The following is a 19816-nucleotide window of genomic DNA, read 5'->3' as shown; positions in this document are numbered from 1 at the left end:
GTGTGTATGTATATATGTATGTGTGCGTGTGTATGTGATTATGTGTATATGCATGTGTGTGTATGTATGTATGTATGTATGTATGTATGTATGTGCTTGTGTAAGTCTGTGTATGTGTGCATGTATGTGTATGTATGTATGTATGTATGTATGTATGTATGTATGTATGTATGTATGTGTTTATGTGTGTAAGTCTGTGTGTGTATGTATGTGAATGTGTGTGTATGTATGTATGTATGTGTATGTATGTATGTATGTATGTGTGTATGTCTGTGTGTATGTGTGTATGTATGTATGTATTTATGTATGTGTGTGCATGTGTGAATGTATGTGTGTGTATGCATGTATGTATGTATGTATGTATGTATGTATGTATGTGTATATAAGAATATATGTATGTGTTTATGTGTGTAAGTCCGTGTATGTATGTATGTATGTATGTATGTATGTATGTATGTGTGTGTGTGTGTGTATGTGTATCTGTATGTATATATGTATGTATGTGTGCATGTATGTATGTATGTGTGTGTGTGTGTGTGTGTGTATGTGTGAATGTATGTGTGTGTATGCATGTATGTGTGTAAGTCCGTGTATGTATGTATGTATGTATGTATGTGTACGTATGTGTGTGTATGTGTGAATGTATTTATGTATATGTATGTGTGAATGTATGTGTGTATGTATGTATGTATGTGTGAATGTATGTGTGTGTATACAAGAATGTATGTGTTTATGTGTGTAAGTCTGTGCATGTATGTATGTATGTGTATCTGTATGTATGTATGTGTACTTGTGTATGTATGCATGTATGTGTGTGTGTGTGTGTGTGTGTGTGTGTGTGTGTGTGTATGAATGTATGTCTGTATGTTTTTATGTGTGTGTGTGTGTATGGATGTATGTATGTATATGTGTATGAATGTATGTCTGTGTGTATGTATGTATGTTTTTATGTGTATGTGTGTGTGTGTGTGTGTATGTATGTATGTATGTATGTATGTATGTATGTATGTGTATATAGGTATGTATGTATGTATGTATGTATGTATGTGTGTGTGTGTGTGTGTGTGTGTGTGTGTATCTATGTATTTATGTATGTGTGTGTGTGTGTGTGTGTGTATGTATGTGTATATAGGTAGGTATGTATGTATGTGTGTGTGTATCTGTATGTATTTATGTGTGTGTGTGTGTGTGAATGTATGTATGTATGTATGTATGTGTGTGTGTGTGTGTGTGTGTGTGTGTATGTATGTGTGTATAGGCATGTATGTATGTTTGTGTGTGTAAGTGTGTGTGTGTGTATGTATGTATGTATGTATGTATGCGTGTATGTGTGTATATGTATGTGTGTGTATGTATATGTGTGTATGTAAGTACGTGTGTATCTGTGTACTTGTGTATGTATGTATGTGTGTGTGTGTGTGTGTGTGTATGTATGTTTTTATGTGTGTGTGTGTGTGTGTATGTATGTATGTATACTTGTTTATGTATGTATGTATGTGTATCTGTGTACTTGTGTATGTATGTATGTATGTATGTATGTGTGTGTGTGTGTGTGTGTATGTATGTTTATGTGTGTGTGTGTATGTATGTATGTATGTATGTGTGTGTGTGTGTGTATTTTTAAGAAGAAGAAGAATCAGAGGGACAATCCCCTTTATTGTCACACAACATACATGCGACCACGCCATGCAATTGGTGAAATTTATCTTCCTCATTTAACCCATCTTGGTCATTGTTCCTCCGTGGCAGACCAGGAGCGGTGGGCTGCCATCCAACCGGCGCCCGGGGACCCAGTTTCCTTTGTCACCATTGGTCAGGTGGTGATCTTCTTGCATGTTTTTAGTGGGGTTTTTTTTATGGAGGATACCCCAGGTGAACACGGGGAGAACATGCAAACTCCACACAGAAAGGCCCCTTTTTCCAGCAAGCATCAGAGGCATGGTGGAGGACACACCCCCGGTGCCCGCAGCGCCACCTATATGTGTGCGTGTGTGTGTATGTGTGCGTGTATGTGTGTATATGTATGTATATATGTATGTTTTTACATGTGTATGTATGTATGTGTATATAAGTATGTATGTTTATGTGTGTAAGTCTGCATGCATGTAAGTACGTGTGTAGGTGTGTATGTATGTGTGTGTATATGTATGTATGTATTTATGTATGTATGTGTGTGTGTGAATGTATGTTTGTGTGTGTATGAATGTGTGTGTGTATATGTGTATATATGTATGAATGTGTGTGCGTGCGTGCACATACATACATATACACATACATACACAAATACATACATACATACATACATACATACATACACATACATACATACACACAGACTTACACACAAACACATACATACATACATACACACGCACATACATACAAACACACACACACACACACACACACATTCATACACACGTACTTACATACACACATATAGATACACACCGACTTACACACACACATTCATACACACGTACTTACATACACACATATAGATACACACCGACTTACACACATCCATACATACATACACACACATACATACCTACACACATACATACATACATACACACATACATACACAAGTACATACATACATACACACACACACGTACTTACATACACACATACACATACATTCACACACATACACAAATACATACACACATACTTACATACACAGACTTACACACAAACACATACATACATACACACGCACATACATACAAACACACACACACACACACACACACACATACATACACACACACACACACATTCATACACACGTACTTACATACACACATATAGATACACACCGACTTACACACATCCATACATACATACACACATACATACACAAGTACATACATACATACACACACACACGTACTTACATACACACACACATACACATACATTCACACACAGACAGTCATATACACACATACATACATACACACAAACATACACATACATACACACACATACACAAATACATACACACAGACTTACACACAAACACATACATACATACACACGCACATACATACAAACACACACACACATTCATACACACGTACTTACATACACACATATACATACACACCGACTTACACACATACATACCTACACACATACATACATACACAAGTACATACACAAGTACATATATACATACACACACACACGTACTTACATACACACATACACATACATTCACACACACACAGTCATATACACACATACATACATACACACATACACATACATACACACACATACACAAATACATACACACACACACACACACACACACACACACACATACATACATACACAGACTTACACACATAAACACATACATACATACACGCACACATACATTCACACATGCACATACATACATAGATACATAAACACGTGCTTACATACACACATACATACATACACAGTTATATACACACACATACATACACGCACACATACATTCACACATGCACATACATACATACATACATACATACTCATAAACACACACACACACACACACACACACTTACATACATACATACATACATACATACTCATATACACACACACACACACACACACACACTTACATACATACATACATTCACACATACATACATACACAAGTACATACACAAGTACATATATACATACACACACACACGTACTTACATACACACATACACATACATTCACACACACACAGTCATATACACACATACATACACACACACATACACAAATACATACACACACACACACACACATACATACATACACAGACTTACACACATAAACACATACATACATACACGCACACATACTGTACATTCACACATGCACATACATACATAGATACATACACACGTGCTTACATACACACATACATACATACACAGTTATATACACACACATACATACACGCACACATACATTCACACATGCACATACATACATACATACATACATACATACACACATGCACATACATACATTCATACATACTCATATACACACACACACACACACACACACTTACATACATACATACATTCACACATACATACATACACACACACACATACATACATACACACAGATTTACACACATAAACATACATACATACATTCACACATACATACATACACACACACACATACACACAGATTTACACACATAAACATACATACATACTTATATACACATACATACATACATACATACATACATACATACATACACATACATACACACAAATACATAAACACACATACATACACACACAAATACATACATACATACATCCAAACAAACATACATACTGTGTGTACATGTGTGTGTATGTATGTGTGCACACACACACACATACATACATACATACATACATACATACATACATACACACAAACACATACATATATACACACTTACATACAGACACACACATACATACATATGTATGTATATGTACAAGAATACATATCTTTTTGTACATACACACCTACAGATGTATGTGTGCAAGTGTACATACATACATCTATATCTGTTTATATATACAAGTTCATACATACATACATATGTGTATATACACACAAATATACGTGTTTACACACATACATTCATACACACATACGTACTTACATTTGTATGTGTGCATCTACCTACATACATACATACATACATACATACATACATACATCTGTATCTGTGTATATGCATATTCATACATACATACATGCATACGTGTATATTCACACAAACATACAAATATATACACAAATGTTCATATGTCTTTATGTGTGTTTACACATACAGACATATAAACATCTGTATGTGTATATATACACACATATATAAATTTGCATATACACATACATACATACATACATACATACATACACACAATTCAACATTCAATAAAGATATTGAGGAACATAAAGTCGGTTTGGTCTCGTTTTTATGTATATGCACATACACATACACATTTGTATATGTGTGTATTTATATATACAGACATACACACATACATAGATACAAATGTATGTATGTATGTATGTATGTATGTATGTATGTATGTATGTGTACATACACACATGTACATACGTACATTGTGCACAATCTGAGTGTGGTGTTATTCATTTACAAACAAACATATAAACTGATATAATGTTTAATTGAATGCGTCCTTTCAAAACTAAGTTATAAAGTGCTGTCGAGAAAGAAACGCTCATTCTTCTCTTCATTTTAAAAAACTCCTCAGTTGAAACCTTTCATTCTAGCTCTTCAGGACCGAGAGAGTCTTCATCTGCAGAGTCCTCCAGAACTAACAGGTTCTGTCCGATGTCTTCAAACTGGGTCAGCAGCTCTCTCTGGACCGTCGGGATGGTCTTATAGTCTGCAGACGGTGCCAGGGCTACGTTCACAGGCTGCAGCTTGATATATGGGACATCTTGAGGAGGCGCAGCTGTCTTCTTTCTCCAGCTGGCAGTCTTGTCCATCTGGTCCAAGTCAGTGAGAAGCGTCTGGTAGCTGGGATGATCAACGCTGAACGGTGGCACCGACCCGCAGGACCCATAGCAGGCTCGCAGCTTCATGTCAACATCCACCTGTCGACATCAGCAACAAGCAGAAAACACAGCTTTGACATCTTACTCTTCTCTTATGATCAATGCTCCGTAACATTCACCAGCTCCACTCTGTGTCTGTCTGCTGTTTGCTGCTGAGACGGTAGCGTACGCTTGCTTCTTTCAAGAGACGTTTTGACAAAAACAGCTGTCTCACTGAAGAAAGACAGTAAAGAAGCAGACCGTGAAACCAGAACCGGCTCTGTGGGGGCGGCAGGTCAGACTGGTTGTACTGGGTGAACGTTCTCGGGGCCTCTCAGTGAATCCCCCCTGACAAAAGACCACGTCTCACCTCTGTCCGATACAAGTCCTCCATTTGATTCTGGAGGTTGTGGCGCAGCTCGTCGAGTTGCAGGGACAGCCTGGACGATCGTTTCCGTAGCGATGTGAGGTTCCTGGTCAGTCCCTCGGCGTGCTCCACGAACCTCAGCTCTGATGCTGGAGACGAGCACAGCATTCATTGATTTGCGTTACTTTAATCGTTGAGTACATTTTGCCCAGAAGAAACAGTCATTCTCACCATATCTGCTGACTATGACTCTGCGGTTGTTGTTGTAGACGTGTGTCATCGCCTTCATGGACGTCTCAGTCGTGTCTTCGTACACCTGCAATGTCTTACACAACTTCCACATTTTTTTCTCCAACTCTTGTTCCATCTGCGAGATCAAACCCTGGAGTCTGCAGCCAGACGGGCATTTAGAAACCTTTGAAGAACATAAATACGTTTAAAAGTTTATCTGAGAGTGCACCAGGTTTGGAGACCAGTATCCACAGTAACCATGAGGTGGCATGTGTTAAAAAAATATGTATGCATATACGGATGTATATACATACATGTATATACATATATATATTATGTATGTGTGCACACATACATACATAAGAATTGATGTATGTGTATGTATATATACACACATATATGTATACACACATACACATATATTTGTATATATACATTTGGTAATCTATGAGGTAAACTTGATGAGCAGCCTGAGTTCATGTCTGTTCCTCCACCTTCAGCTTTCATTTATTGATTTGTCTTGAAAATGTCTCATGCTGATCAAACAGGATTATAACTAAATGAATTTACCAGTTAAAGACTGTCCAGTTCTGCACAGAGGCTTCTGTCTCAGTGGGATATGACGTGCAGCCGTTTGTCGTTGCATGTTTCATGTTTCTTACCCAGTCGTCATCTGAACACAGAGCGCCGTCCGCTTTCGCTCGACAGTGTTGCTTCCTGTTCGCCTGGCTGTGACCGGGGGGCCGTCGGCCATCTTGATTCTGCTGCTTCAGCCTTTCGCACACTGCAGACAAAAAAGACAAACAAAAGCAAACAGGTCTGAGGTCAGTTCACCTCACACAGACAAAGTGTGATTGGCTCAGAGTTTCGACAGGATTGAGATGTGTCCGTTTTTTCCTGCTCAGTTTACGTAGACGCAGCTTTAAAAACACTGAACTGTGGTCCAACATGAGTGTAGACTTCATCTTCTGGACTAATAATTCACCGACCTCTTCACCTCCAGCTGCTGATAATGGTTTATTCTCTTGAAAATAGGATGACTCTTTCTTCTGCTTATGATTTTTCTCTAATTTTAATGCTCTCTATGACAAATATTAAAGTTCAGTGTCAGATTTGCATCACATCCTCAAAACACTCGACCAGACAGCAAACTATCACTGCAAACACTTGGACTACAGTCAGATATTACAATCATGCAGCAGTGTGGTCAGTTTCACCGCTTGCCTCTAAACGTAGTGTCTCACCTGCACAGGTACACATGTAGTAAAACGCTGGAGCTGAGAGTATCACATCAAACCCTTTCTTTTGATTTCTTTTTATTTCTATTAATGACAATTTCGGGAACTTTAAATGCAAACTGATGGGGTGAAACACATTAAGCCACCTAAAAAGAGATCATACATAAGTGAAGTAATAAAATTTGGTAAATATGTGAAAATGATGAAGGTGCACATTTGCTGATATCATAATGTTAAGTTGACCTATAGCATAAGGATGTGAAGGGTTAAAGTTCTCAGCTTTTGCGTGTTTGAAGCATCATTTTCAGGCAAATTCTGTGACTATGACATATTTAAAAGTTGTATACATGTTAATTTAAATGGCTCCTTTTTAGAGCAGACGCCACAAAGTGCTTCAGGTTAAACTTTGTTAAATTAAATATTTGATAGGGAACATCTCCATAAAACACTGATCTCAAACAAGAGAAAACCAGCTCCGGGGCGCAGATTGAGCTACTTGCTTCGTTCCATCTGCATTCGAAACACCAGCAGGACTTTCTGGTGATCTGGTGAACAAAGTTGAACTTAAAAAGCTGAAGTGTAAAAACATATTTTCACTAGAAGAAGTCAAACTAAACACTCGATTTGAATTTCGATCACTTTATAGAGATCTGTTTTAACTTTTTCCTGTTAATCAGTGTCAAAAAGCCACATTAATTATTCTTTTCAAAGTGTTTTCAAACACTTCTTTTACAGGCACTGGAAACATTTCCAGTATTTTTCATATTTCAGAGGGTTTTTTTTACTTTGTAACAATATGGGTAAATTTTTTTGCATTGGCGCTTTGTTAAAGAAATAATTTGTCTTTTATTAAAAAAACATGATCTTTTTAGTGATTTGTTCTTCAGACTGAAATAACAGCACAAACCACAGCAGCTGAAGTGAACATTGAATCTTTATTGATTGAGCAGAGTTCAGTCATTGAGCAACAGAGAGAACACTGTGGAAACATCCCGAGGTCAGATCATCCTAAAAAACAGGCCGATGACATTTACACAAGTGCTGACGAGAGGAAGAATCAACACGAACAGCCTTGAGTCTGTTTGACATGATTCTGAAATCCCAGAATGATTAACGCACAGATTGACAGCCACCTTTGATTTTTGGCCTCAAATCCTTCACGTCTTTTTTTTTGTGCCTGTTGTGGCCTGAATCTCTTGAGGGTTCAGTACATAAATGAGTATAAAAGTGTATATTTGTTATTTGATGGTTTTGTCTTAAAAAGCAGCGGGTCGGATAAACATCCTCACAGTTTTTAGGCTGTAATTGGCCGTTTTATACGTCACCCACACGACTCCATTTTCAATCTCATACGGCGTGTTTTTCTCGGGGTCGTACGTGCCTTTATAATAAATCCCATTCAAGTTAGCTGACTGGCAGTTGTTGTACCACCACCCGCCCCCGTACATCTCTGCACAGTTCTCCTCCCACTTGTCATTGTCTCTGTCAAAGGTGCTGAATTTCATCCCGTTGTGGGACAGGTAAGATGCCATACTAGAGTGCGGCATCACCAGAGCGTCGCCGGCATCCCCGGTGTACCCTGACACATGCAGTGGGTACTCCTCCTGCTCCGAGCCAACCCTGATTGTATACTCAGCTGTAGCTATGCCCCCTTCCCAGTCCTCCAGCTCCACCTTTAGCATGCTCTCACCCTGATTAGTCAGCAGGTGGAGGTTCTGGTTGCCTAGCCAAAACTCCCCCTTGCCCTTCTCGTCCACCGAACCGAACCCATTGCGATATTCTGCCCAGGAGCTGTTGAAGCCGAGCGCGCCACTCTCTCTTTGCTGGACTAACAACCACCCACCCATTAGCCCCTCTTGCTGGCAGTAAACCTCAACTACCTGCGTGGAGTCCTTGCCGCCGGGTTTGATCTTAAACAGGCCGTTTGTTTCCCCTTTCAGGTGGTTCTGGTGGGCTTCGACACAATCTGCAAACAGAAAGGGGCACACCGCAGACCGCGAGTTAGCTTGGACCGGCTGTGGCTCAGCCAGCTGAAATTCACTGCAGTGATAAAGGTGATAACGGGCACTTTCCCTAATGAACCCTCTTTCTCCCATTTTGTCGGTCTGCATCTGGAGAATCAGCACGATTTTATGGTACGAAAAAAAACAGGGCCGGAACTAGCATAGAGGACACTGAGGCCATGTCTTCTGGGATGTTTCTGGGAGGGTTTAACAATTTTTTTTTTGGGTGGGTGGGGTTCTATTTTTAAATCTTAACTTTATTATATAAAGTTTTTGTGAGGAAAATGTACAAAAAACTTTGATCGCAAACAAGAAAACAGAAGAACTTTGTCGCAACTTTAGCTGCTAGCTATTTTCCATCTGCAGTCCAGACACGCAACCCTGAGACCTCAACAATCTAATACATCATAATGTGAAAATCTTTAAACTCTAGTAAGAAACAGTTACAATTACTGTGTTCACTTCGGTGTTTTGGTACATAAGGCTAGCTAGCAAGCTAGCTGATGCTACAGCACGCTGCCTAGCTGAATGCTCCGTTCTGGCTCTTGCAGATTTTACTCCACGTCTGATGATTTGGTACCTTTTCCTATATAATCGGCCTGCCGCTCGACACGGATGCTCTTCGCACTCCGAGCGTGGAAATCAGGAAGGTCATCCTCTGCATTGGCCGTCATGAACATGCCGAGGTCATCCCCGTGTTCAGCGCCAAATGGATTCCCAAATCCGGTTTTGGTGTCTCCTAAGAGGCTACCCTTGGCACCACCGAAGTGGATGGAGGAAGAGGAGGAGGATGATGACGATGTATGGGTGAGGGTAGGGAAGAGGGAGCTCGCCCCTCCCTTGGTGAGGTCTGTCATGGCATGGCACTCAGGGCCTCCCCCCATCACCTCCTCCACCCTTTCCACTGGCCCGTCCTTCGTGTGGACGACGGTCCTCCTGAGGGTCTTGGTGCAGCTGACGCTCTTGGTGGACACGTGGCTTGTACTAGGTTGGTCGAAGGCTTCAAACCCTCCACCCAGACCAAACAAATCGCCGCCGCCATGTCCTCCGAGCTCAGTGATGGATTTAGATGACGAAGAGGAGGAGGTACCAGTGGAGGAAGCTGAGAAGGACGATGATGAGGATGTAGACGGAGAGTAGGAAGTACCTGGGACCTTGGAGATGGTTGCTGGGGATGTGCTGGAGCCTTCCTCCTCTAGGATCAACTGGACCGTGGACACCTGAGACAGAAAAAGAATAAAAACTTTACCATGACGGCGATCAGCTTTAGAAATTATTTCAAACTCCAGATGGAAATCATGGGCAGGACTGGCAGGAACCAGCGAGTGTCATACTTTAAGTGGATAATGTGATCATACCTTTGCCGTCTACCACCCAGGGATGGATGGCCTGAATTTTAATACCAGGTGTAAATGGAGTGTACTTAAGATATGTAGGAATAAGGACTATGATGAGAGCTACATATTAGCATATGAAATGCTCTTTAAGGTGCAAAGTGAATGCATCCATGCTAGCTGAAAAAATTCAAGCCAAATCAAACTTTAGGACAAATCTGTACAACTCCACTTCCTGGATGTACAGAAATTAGAGGACAAAGAGGTCAATCAACAGCGGTCCAACCAAAATAACAGTCCTCACCTCAGGGAACATGTCTTCTTTCTGCTGTCCTGCCACTGTGCTGTCGACGTTCTTGGACTTGTAGATGCTGTCCACAATGACATCCTGCAGAGGCCTGCTCTTCATCACGAACAGCGTACCCACAGACTCAATGTTCTGAGCTGAGTGGGAGTCCAGCTGGTTGATCTGGGAAACACACAGAAAGAGAAAGCAGCTTTTAAGCAAACAAAATAATGCAAAACCTGATTTTGGGACCCGCACCATCAAAACTGAGTGACCGTGAAGCGTGCACAGAAACCAGTGAAGATTCGTCGCGATGTTTCTTTTTATATGGAATTTTTCTAAATGGCTGATGATCCAAAATAGGTGAACATAAGATGATAAAACGTCCGAGTCGATTTAAGATTACACAAAAAGCTTTATCACATCTCTACATTTATTTTTCTCATGTTTGTGCAGAAAATGTCGTCACCTAAAGAAAATGTATCATTTTAATTTCGAAGGAACAGTGAAATGCCATCATTACTTCCTTAATGTGACGTCTTTCCTGTCGAAAGGAGACGCTGAAGGATCTTAAGTCTTAACTGTAAGCCTGCGGGATACGTGATGTGAGATCACACAAAATGCTGAACTATTCCTTTAAATACTTTGATTATATATAATTGGAATGAAACATTTTCAGTCCATTTGGCAAATCTGAAGGTAACGTCCATTCGTTCCTTCAGTGGTCCTGGTTGGGGGGTTAGGTCCTCACCTGTTTGTCCAGCGTCACGTAGCTCTCGTGGTCCAGCTGGTACTCGGCGAAGCCTTCGCAGGATCCTTTGCAGGAACGGAGCTTAATATCGATATCCACCTGACGGAGGAGACAAAGAGCCGGAAATGAGCTTCCTGATTGATACAGAGTTAAATATCTGTGGACACAAGGTGAACAAATTAGAGCTGAGACATCATCGCAGTAGCGACATATTTTGTGAAAATGGACCTGAGAGTGAAAGCTAGCTGGTGAGAGAGCCAAGGTTAACTTTAGCTGAAGCAAAAGCTAACTTTACATATATTGTATTTTGATGGGTGACGTCTCTGAACTTCAGTTTTACCCAGTTGCAGTTAGTCCACATAACTAAATGAGGCAGCTGCTAAATTAAACAATTGCGGAGGGAAAAAAGGCTAAACACCTGCTAAAGCTAACTAGCTTAGCAGATCTCGCCTGCAACCTAAGCTAATCTAAGCTTTTGATCCAGTGATCATATGCTGAGGTTAAGATACCTTTAAATTACATATCAAAGTGTATTTCGGTGTTAATTAATTAATTGGTTGACACTGAATGTCTTTCAACGATGGTCTGTAAATAACAGGCCGGAAATTGTTGTGCTAATTATTACTGTCCTCAGGCGGAGCGCAGCAGCTGTATTTATGGTAATGTAATGTAGCTTCATGACTGATGTTTTGGGGTAAACTAACAGCCTGAAAAGACTAACATGAAGGTATTATAATTTATTTTATACGTTAAGAAGTTTGCATGCTAACCTGAAACCTTCTCAGTTGCTGTGACATACAGTACAGCTGCAGGCTTCGCTCTGCCATCAGTTTAGATAAATAAATGCAAACATGTACTTTTGTCCCTCTCGTGCCTCCGTACCTCCAGCCTCTGCATCTCCACGACCTGGTCTTTGACTCGATCCTTCAGGGCGGCCAGGATCCTCAGCTGTCTGTCGATCTTGATCTTCATGTCCGTGATTCTCTGACGAAGACTCTGGGCCAAGTCGTAGTAGCTGTTGTCGTTACCTGGAGGAAGAAGAGAGGGCACGTTTGGACGAACTGAAGGACTGACTGATATTCAGCAAACATTCTATGTCGCTCTTATGTCTCTAAAGGAAGGAAGTGAGAAACACTGACTTTCAACATTTGTTTACAGAAAACTCCACAGAGCACCTTCAAGCTGTTGGTCAACTTCACATCAAAGCTTCTCATATAAGATAAGATAAGATTCTACGTAACATGAAAGGAAAAACACACTTTAATAAGAAGCCCCTCTGGTTTCTGATTTGCTCCTGTTGGTTCAAACTCTTCCACCACGTTCACCTCATCTTCACAAGCACATTCCCACAGCAGGAATTATCCCTTTCCCACACACACACACACACACACACACACACACACACACACACACACACACACAGACACAGACACACAGACACAAACACAGACACAGACACACACACACACACACACACTAACCAGAATCGATGGTGAGTCTATCCTTCAGGTAGTCGTAGGTCTGTTTGGACGCCTGGTCGGCAGTGCGGTGCTTGACCTTGTTCTGATCCAGGAGGCTGCGGATCTTCTCGATCGTCTTCAGCGCACTGTGGTCGTACTTATCCATTAGACCCTGCATCCTGCAGCCCGACGGGCATTTAGGGCCCTGATGGAGGCAGGGGAGACAGAGAGGGAAAGAGATGCTTTAAACTCACTGACTTAAACTCTCAACGTCTCACAGAGGATAAGGTTTGAGCCAGCGAACGTGTGATTACATCAAACATCTGCATCTTAACGTGCAGCTCAAAAGAAAAAACATTAAAGTTTGAATTCTAAAGTTTGTTTTTTTGGCTGCAGAAGATAAAATCTGAGGATGGACAAAAGCGGGGAGCGAGCTGTACCCAATCATCGCTGGTGCAGAAAGGCCACTCCTTCTGGGTGGCACATTTTTCGGATCTGGTGCCGTGTTCCACTGGACGAGCTCCTCTGGGGTCGACCACCGTGGCCTGGAGACACACATGAAAATACACATTAAACCATTAAAACGTGTATCATATTGTTTGAAACTACTGAAGTCACTTAAATTTGGGTCAATTTCATGAGTTAGTGCTTTTCATCAAGCTTTTTGAGTGTTTTTTGGATCGTAGCCACACAACGACTATAAGTTAGCTACGAGCTTCATACTGTTAGCACATGCTAATAACAGAGGAGGACTCCCATGAGTCCATGAACATGCTTTAGCTTAGCTTAGCTTAGCAGAGATTTTAGAAAATCAACCTGAGACTCTGAAAGTACGTGGGGCTACTCGAGTGACATAACGTCCCGTATATACAGTAAATTCAGCATTATTTGTGTGTGTAAATAGCACTTAAACAGAATTACGTAGAATATGTATATTGATAAAGTTCACTCAAGTTTTCCTCTTTTTGGCGGGTGGCTGAATCTGTTTACTTCTGTTGAAAAGATTGAATGAAGTAAAACAAAGTAAGCGTCTCTATGACCTGATGGGAGACTCACCACAGCCGAGGCCACACAAACCAAACCGAGACAGACGAGTGAAGCGAGTCGAGCCATCGTCGCTGCTGTCGTTCTTCCTCTGTGTGAAGACTTGTTGCTGAATGCTGCTCGAACGCCGCCGTCGATCATTTGAAGCCTCCAGGTTCAGTTTGACAAACGCGTGACTCATCAGAAACGCCTGTCAGGTCAGATCACAGTTGAGTGACCTCGGCCGGTCGATGTGGAGGCGGTTTGTCGAACTGTGTGTCTTCGCTGTGAGCGGGAACACACACTCAGCGGGACTTACCGGCATCTGGTCCAGTTTGTGTTCTCAAAGCAAACACTGACAAACAGCAGCGACAGCAACAACTGTGAGCCAGAGGTCAGTCAAGCGATGACGAATCAGCGAGACGAGATGAAAACAAACACAAACATTACATCCTTCGTCTTTCTGGTCCCTTTCTGTCACATTTCACCTGTTTTCTTTTTGACGGCCTCTTGGCTGCAGCGTCATGTGTAGCAGCTGTGGGAAAAATATGAAGAGAGAGCCAGAGCGCAGTTAGCTTAGCATGTTTACGCTGGGACGTCTAGCCTGGCTCTGTCTACCATAACAAAATGTGCCACCTCACAAAAACAGAAGCATAAAAACTATTAAAGCTAAATGTCAAAGCTTAAATGAAGAAGTCGGTGTCAGAGAAGGAAACAGTTCAACGCTTCAGGAAATACTCTGGTTCACTTCTTTGCTGAGTTAGTTGAGAAGATTGAAGTTAATCTCATGTTTGTCCATCAAATATGAAGCTAGAGCCAGCAGCCACTTAGCTTAGCTTAGCACGAAGACAAAAAACAGGGGGAAACAGCTAGCTTTAATCTGTGCAAAATGAAGTGTAAAAATGGCTTCTTGTGGTTTACATGTGGGACTGTTAGCTAACCATCTGCTGGCTTCAGTTTCATGTGTATTTCCCAAAATGAAAGTCCAGAATTAGCAAAATGAAGCTGTTTTTGTGTACACGTCTATACAACAAGTTCAAATAAAAGCGCGAGAAATGGTGTCATTTGAAATGTGGATTATTATTGCAAAATTAACCAGAATAGAACCATCAGTACAACAAACATAGAAAACACACAGAAGAAGAAACAGACTGAACGATCTGACTGCTGATGTGTCATCTTATCAGTAAGCAGGCGGCGCTGCTGCAGTCAGTATGGTCTCCTCGAAATGACTCACAGGGACGTTTTTGTTGCGTGAGACAATAAGATTACTTAATGTCATGACTGTCGTGAAAAGGTTGGAAATAAGTTAAAAGGTTAATGGAGAATAAGCAGCACTGAAACGTCTCACTGTCCCTTTTTGGGGGGTTTAGTTGTTTGCTTTGTGACTGCAGGAACATACAAAATGACCGAATCTGTCCAAACTGTCAGACGTGAGGACAGAAAAGGCCTCGTTGTAATTTTAAAAACCTAAAACAATACACACACACACACACACACACACTCATACAGAGCGTGTGGGGGCGGGACTGATAGAAGTAACCTAATCCCATTCACACAAACACACGACGCAGTGTGGAGTTCACTGTCCACCCCGAGGACACCTTGACATGAAGGAGCTGGAGATAAAACGGACACCAACTCGAGCTCCTGTGTCACAAGCGCTTCCACAAAACGGGTCCAAAATGTCAGATACAAAGTCTTGTATCAGTCTTATCGTGCGTCAGTCGGTGGTTCGCGAGGTGCTGCAGGAGCCTGAAGCCCCTCTGACAGTGTTCACACTCAAAGGGCTTCTCGCCCGTGTGGATGCGCATGTGTTTGGTGAGGTTACTCTTGTGGTTGAATTGCTTCCCGCACTGTTTACAGCGGTAGGGTTTCTCCCCCGTGTGGATCAGCTGGTGTGTCTTCAGGTTTGACATCTGGGAGAAGCGCTTGCCGCACTGGGAGCAACCATGTGGTTTCTCTGCCATCTTGCCGCACTCGTGACAGTTCAGCTCCGCCAGCTCGGTGAAGTCCTGTCCACACAGGGAGCAATGCGGCGGTTTCTCCTCGTGAGTGGACTGGTGTGTTTTCAGACCCGATGGATGTGCGTAACCTTTCCCACACTTGTCACACCTGTATGGTTTCTCCCCGGTGTGGCCGCGCTCATGGATGACGAGGTGCTGCAGGAGCCGGAAGTCCTTGCCGCACTGTGAGCAGTGGTGCGGTTTCTCTCCAGTGTGGATCCTCTGGTGCTTCTTCAGGTTGTTCCTGATGCTGAAGGCTTTAGAACACAGGTCGCACTTGAAGGGTTTCTCTCCGGAGTGGGTGTACTGGTGAACCGTCAGCGACATGTGGGTTCTAAACTGCTTCGGACAAAACTTGCACAGGTACGGTTTCTCGCCCGTGTGGACTCGTTCGTGCTGCTTCAGCTTCGCCTGATACTTGAAGCTTTTTCGACAGTAGGTGCAGCTGTGTGGTTTCTCATCAGAGTGACTGAGCATGTGTATTTTCAGGTCTCCTCTCCTGGCGCAGGTCTTGCCACACTGTTCACATTTAAAGGGCTTCTCCCCTGTATGGATCACCTGATGCTCCTTCAGAGTGCCCTCTCGTCCAAACTGCTTCCCACACACCTTGCAGCTGTAAGATTTCTCACCCGTGTGGGTGAGGAGGTGCTGACGGAGGGTGTGCGACATGTAGAAACTCTTGCTGCACTGCTTGCATGCGTGACGTCTCTCTCGCGGAGCCTCCTCACACTTTTCTGTTCCGCTGTTCTTTGCGTGGATGTGCACATGCAGTCTGAAGTGTCGCTGAGTCGCGGACGTCGTGCTGCATTTGTCCCGTGAATCGTTCTGTTCTGAGTCCGTCTGGCTCGATGGACCTCTCGTCCTGCTGCAGTGATGCCGCTGGTGTCTGATGACATTGCTCCTCCGTGCGAAGGATTTCCCACAATGCTCACACTCATAATGTCGGACGCCTTCCTGCCGCTTCTTCTCCGCTTCGTTTTTATCCGTCAAGGACACAGAGGAAGGAGTGGCAGACAAGAAGAGAACAGAGAAAACACCATTATTCACATTTAATATTCACAGTGTCCAAGATGGCTCGATCACACGGAGCTGTAGCATTTCTCTCTTTGGGTTTTGGACTGTTGGACCTGCTCCTGATGACATTAAAAAAGTCCTGACAAAGATATGTGAAATGTCTCCCTGCACGCAGTTCAAAAGACTGAAATAAATCTGACTGTTTTCTTACTGAAGAAGAGATTAAAGTCAGCGCAGGTTTTCAGTTCTGCAGGAACATTTACCTCCTCGTTCAGACTCCACATCATGGTGCTTCGGTGTGGTGATGTTGTCTGAGGGCCCATCTGCTTCCTCCCGGCGTTCCTCTGAATTACTGAGCGTGTCTGTTTTAGGGGACTCTGATGGCCTGTGGTCCTGTTTGGGACACGGCGTCCCGTCCTCCTCGATCACTAACTGTGTCCCACCAGCCCCCGTGTGACTCGGCTGCAGTTCTTGGCTTTTATCTCCCTCACTGTTGAGGTCTTTGTCGTCACACTCCGGCGCTCCTGCTCCCTCTCTGTTTGTGTCACACCAGTCGGGCTTCTGGTCCAGTTCTGTGTCCGCATGCTGTGGACTCTCATGGACGTCCAGCTGCTCCTCGTCCTCCTTCAACTCCACCTTGATGCTAATGTGACCCTGCTCTGCTGCCAGATCGACCGTCTGCCCGTCCACTAAGAAGACAGACGGCTCCTTCAGATCCAGGACCGAGTCTGAAGACGAGACAGGTTGATTCATAAAGGACAATTCATACACTGAGGAAGTCTCAAAGAGCTTCACCTGCAAACCACTCTGTCAAATGATACACTATGCGGCCAAAAGTCTGCGGACACTCGATTATTACAGCAATAAGCAACGGTTGAACAAACAACAAACAGTAACGTGCTTCTACAATCATCTGGTCCAAGGCCTTCCACCAGATCCTGGACCTGGGGAGGCAGGACTCCTGTTAACCCCTTGAATCGATCATGACACTGAAGAGGAAACAGCCTCATAACAAACACAAACACAGGCGGGACGAGCAGACGCTGTCTTTGACTATGAAAACCTAAATGAAAAGACGTATTCTCTCATTTCATGTCATTTCACTGCTACAGCTAGCTCTCTTTTTTCTGTCAGAGCTGCACTTTTTGTCACTTCCGGGTCGGCTTCATCATTCAGACCCGGATGTTGCCGCTCGTTGAAACCTGTCCGACCCTGCCACCTACAGGACCTGAACACGTTTTGCTCTTCTCATCAGCTGCTCACCTTCTGGTTCCACTTTTATAGCTGGTCTCGGGTCTGCCGGTGTCTTCAAACAGTCCACCAGGTGGACCGACAGCTGCTTGAAGCCCAGCAGAGCCAGACTGCTGGCGGACGCCATGTTGGGCTCTGCCGTCAGTCAAGGGACCAATGTGACAGAAACTGCTGCTGCAGACATAAAAACATAAACGTAAAATAATTAATCCTTCCGGTGTCTTTTGGCTTTTAGCCGTAAGTGAAAAGAAAACTTCAAATCTGGTCGGAAGACAAACAAAACGTACGACAGAGAATCAGTTCATGTGTCTCTCGAAGGCGACCGCGTTTGTTTGCTTCCGGGTTTGGCTGAAAGGCGTTTTTGTCAACCAATGGGATATCAGAGAGTGAAGAGGAGGCGGGCTGTTTTAGAAATTTGGTGCCAATCGCTGACGTCGCTTGGACCAGGAACACAGCAACCGCGTTAGGTCAAAAATAAGGAAAACGCGTTTTGCCCTTAATTCCCAAAAGGTTCGTTTTACAGCCTGTTCGTTAAATTCTAAAAAATATATGTTATTTATTTGATTGTTTGTTTGTTTTTTGATTGTTTGTCTTTTAATATCTACTTATATAAGTGTATTATAGTGTAGAATACATATTATATAATATTCTAATAATATGATTAAAAAAATACAATGTAACTAAGTATAAAAACAAGTATTTACAGTAAACATTTGTGCACTTTCAGATGATAAGTGTAAACCATAGACTGTATGTGCAGTATTGCAGTAGTGCAGATAATATGTAAAATATTGAGTTTCGTGAGGTTGGTGGATGAACTGTTTAAGCTGCTGTTGTGCATGTATGAAGTCATTCTGATGCTATTTTAAGACATTTTAAATACCATTATGTTATTAAAATTATTCTTATTTTTGGTTTGTTTCTGTTTGGTTTTATTCTGCAATAAAACAAGATGTACAGGACAAACTTGTCCAAATGTGGGACATGAACATGCAAAGACAAAAACATCATGAAACAAATTCAGACTAGGAAACTGCAGCTCCTGCCTGCAGCTCATCTCTAAGGAACACTAGATGGAGCCCATGAGCAGTGTTTTCTTCACACCCTCTGTCAGCCAGCTTGATTCAAACTAATTATTTGTAATCACTGAGGAAATGAACAGCTCAGCTTCATGAAACACGAGTTCAACGAGAGAGATCGAAGGGTCTGTTAATGTGCAGGAATTAGACACACACACTCTGCTCACGGTTCGATGAAGCGTCTGTC

At 42.4% G+C, this 19816-nt stretch overlaps 2 protein-coding genes across 4 annotated transcripts; both read right to left on the bottom strand.

The window, feature by feature from the left end:
* Positions 1-4996: 4996 nt before the first annotated feature.
* On the bottom strand, positions 4997-14722 carry LOC143316958 (fibrinogen alpha chain-like). Of its 2 annotated transcripts, XM_076724821.1 has the most exons (11): positions 14313-14446; positions 13697-13801; positions 13278-13461; positions 12679-12824; positions 11797-11895; positions 11064-11228; positions 10573-10645; positions 6847-6968; positions 6185-6368; positions 5957-6102; positions 4997-5646 (listed from the first exon to the last, which is right to left on the bottom strand). In XM_076724821.1, the coding sequence occupies exons 1-11, from the start codon at positions 14439-14441 to the stop codon at positions 5311-5313; spliced, it is 1689 nt and encodes a 562-aa protein (XP_076580936.1). In that variant the 5' UTR covers positions 14442-14446; the 3' UTR covers positions 4997-5310. The 2 variants fall into 2 exon arrangements, with proteins under 2 accessions (XP_076580936.1, XP_076580935.1); XM_076724820.1 differs by lacking the exons at positions 4997-5646; positions 5957-6102; positions 6185-6368; positions 6847-6968 and adding exons at positions 8340-9388; positions 14599-14722 and having other exon boundaries at positions 10006-10645; positions 14313-14490.
* Positions 14723-15341: 619 nt separating this feature from the next.
* On the bottom strand, positions 15342-18907 carry LOC143316961 (uncharacterized). 2 transcript variants are annotated; one of them, XM_076724827.1, is made up of 4 exons: positions 18838-18907; positions 18563-18724; positions 17563-18027; positions 15342-17256 (listed from the first exon to the last, which is right to left on the bottom strand). In XM_076724827.1, the coding sequence occupies exons 2-4, from the start codon at positions 18675-18677 to the stop codon at positions 15968-15970; spliced, it is 1869 nt and encodes a 622-aa protein (XP_076580942.1). In that variant the 5' UTR covers positions 18678-18724; positions 18838-18907; the 3' UTR covers positions 15342-15967. The 2 variants fall into 2 exon arrangements, with proteins under 2 accessions (XP_076580942.1, XP_076580943.1); XM_076724828.1 differs by having other exon boundaries at positions 15968-17256; positions 18563-18896.
* Between the last annotated feature and the right edge of the window lie 909 nt (positions 18908-19816).

The sequence above is a fragment of the Chaetodon auriga genome, chromosome 24 (genome assembly GCF_051107435.1).
Source record: "Chaetodon auriga isolate fChaAug3 chromosome 24, fChaAug3.hap1, whole genome shotgun sequence".
In the NCBI taxonomy this organism is placed as follows: domain Eukaryota; kingdom Metazoa; phylum Chordata; class Actinopteri; order Chaetodontiformes; family Chaetodontidae; genus Chaetodon; species Chaetodon auriga.
The sequence above is the reverse complement of the archived record's forward strand: the minus strand, read 5'-3'. Positions and strand labels throughout refer to the sequence as shown.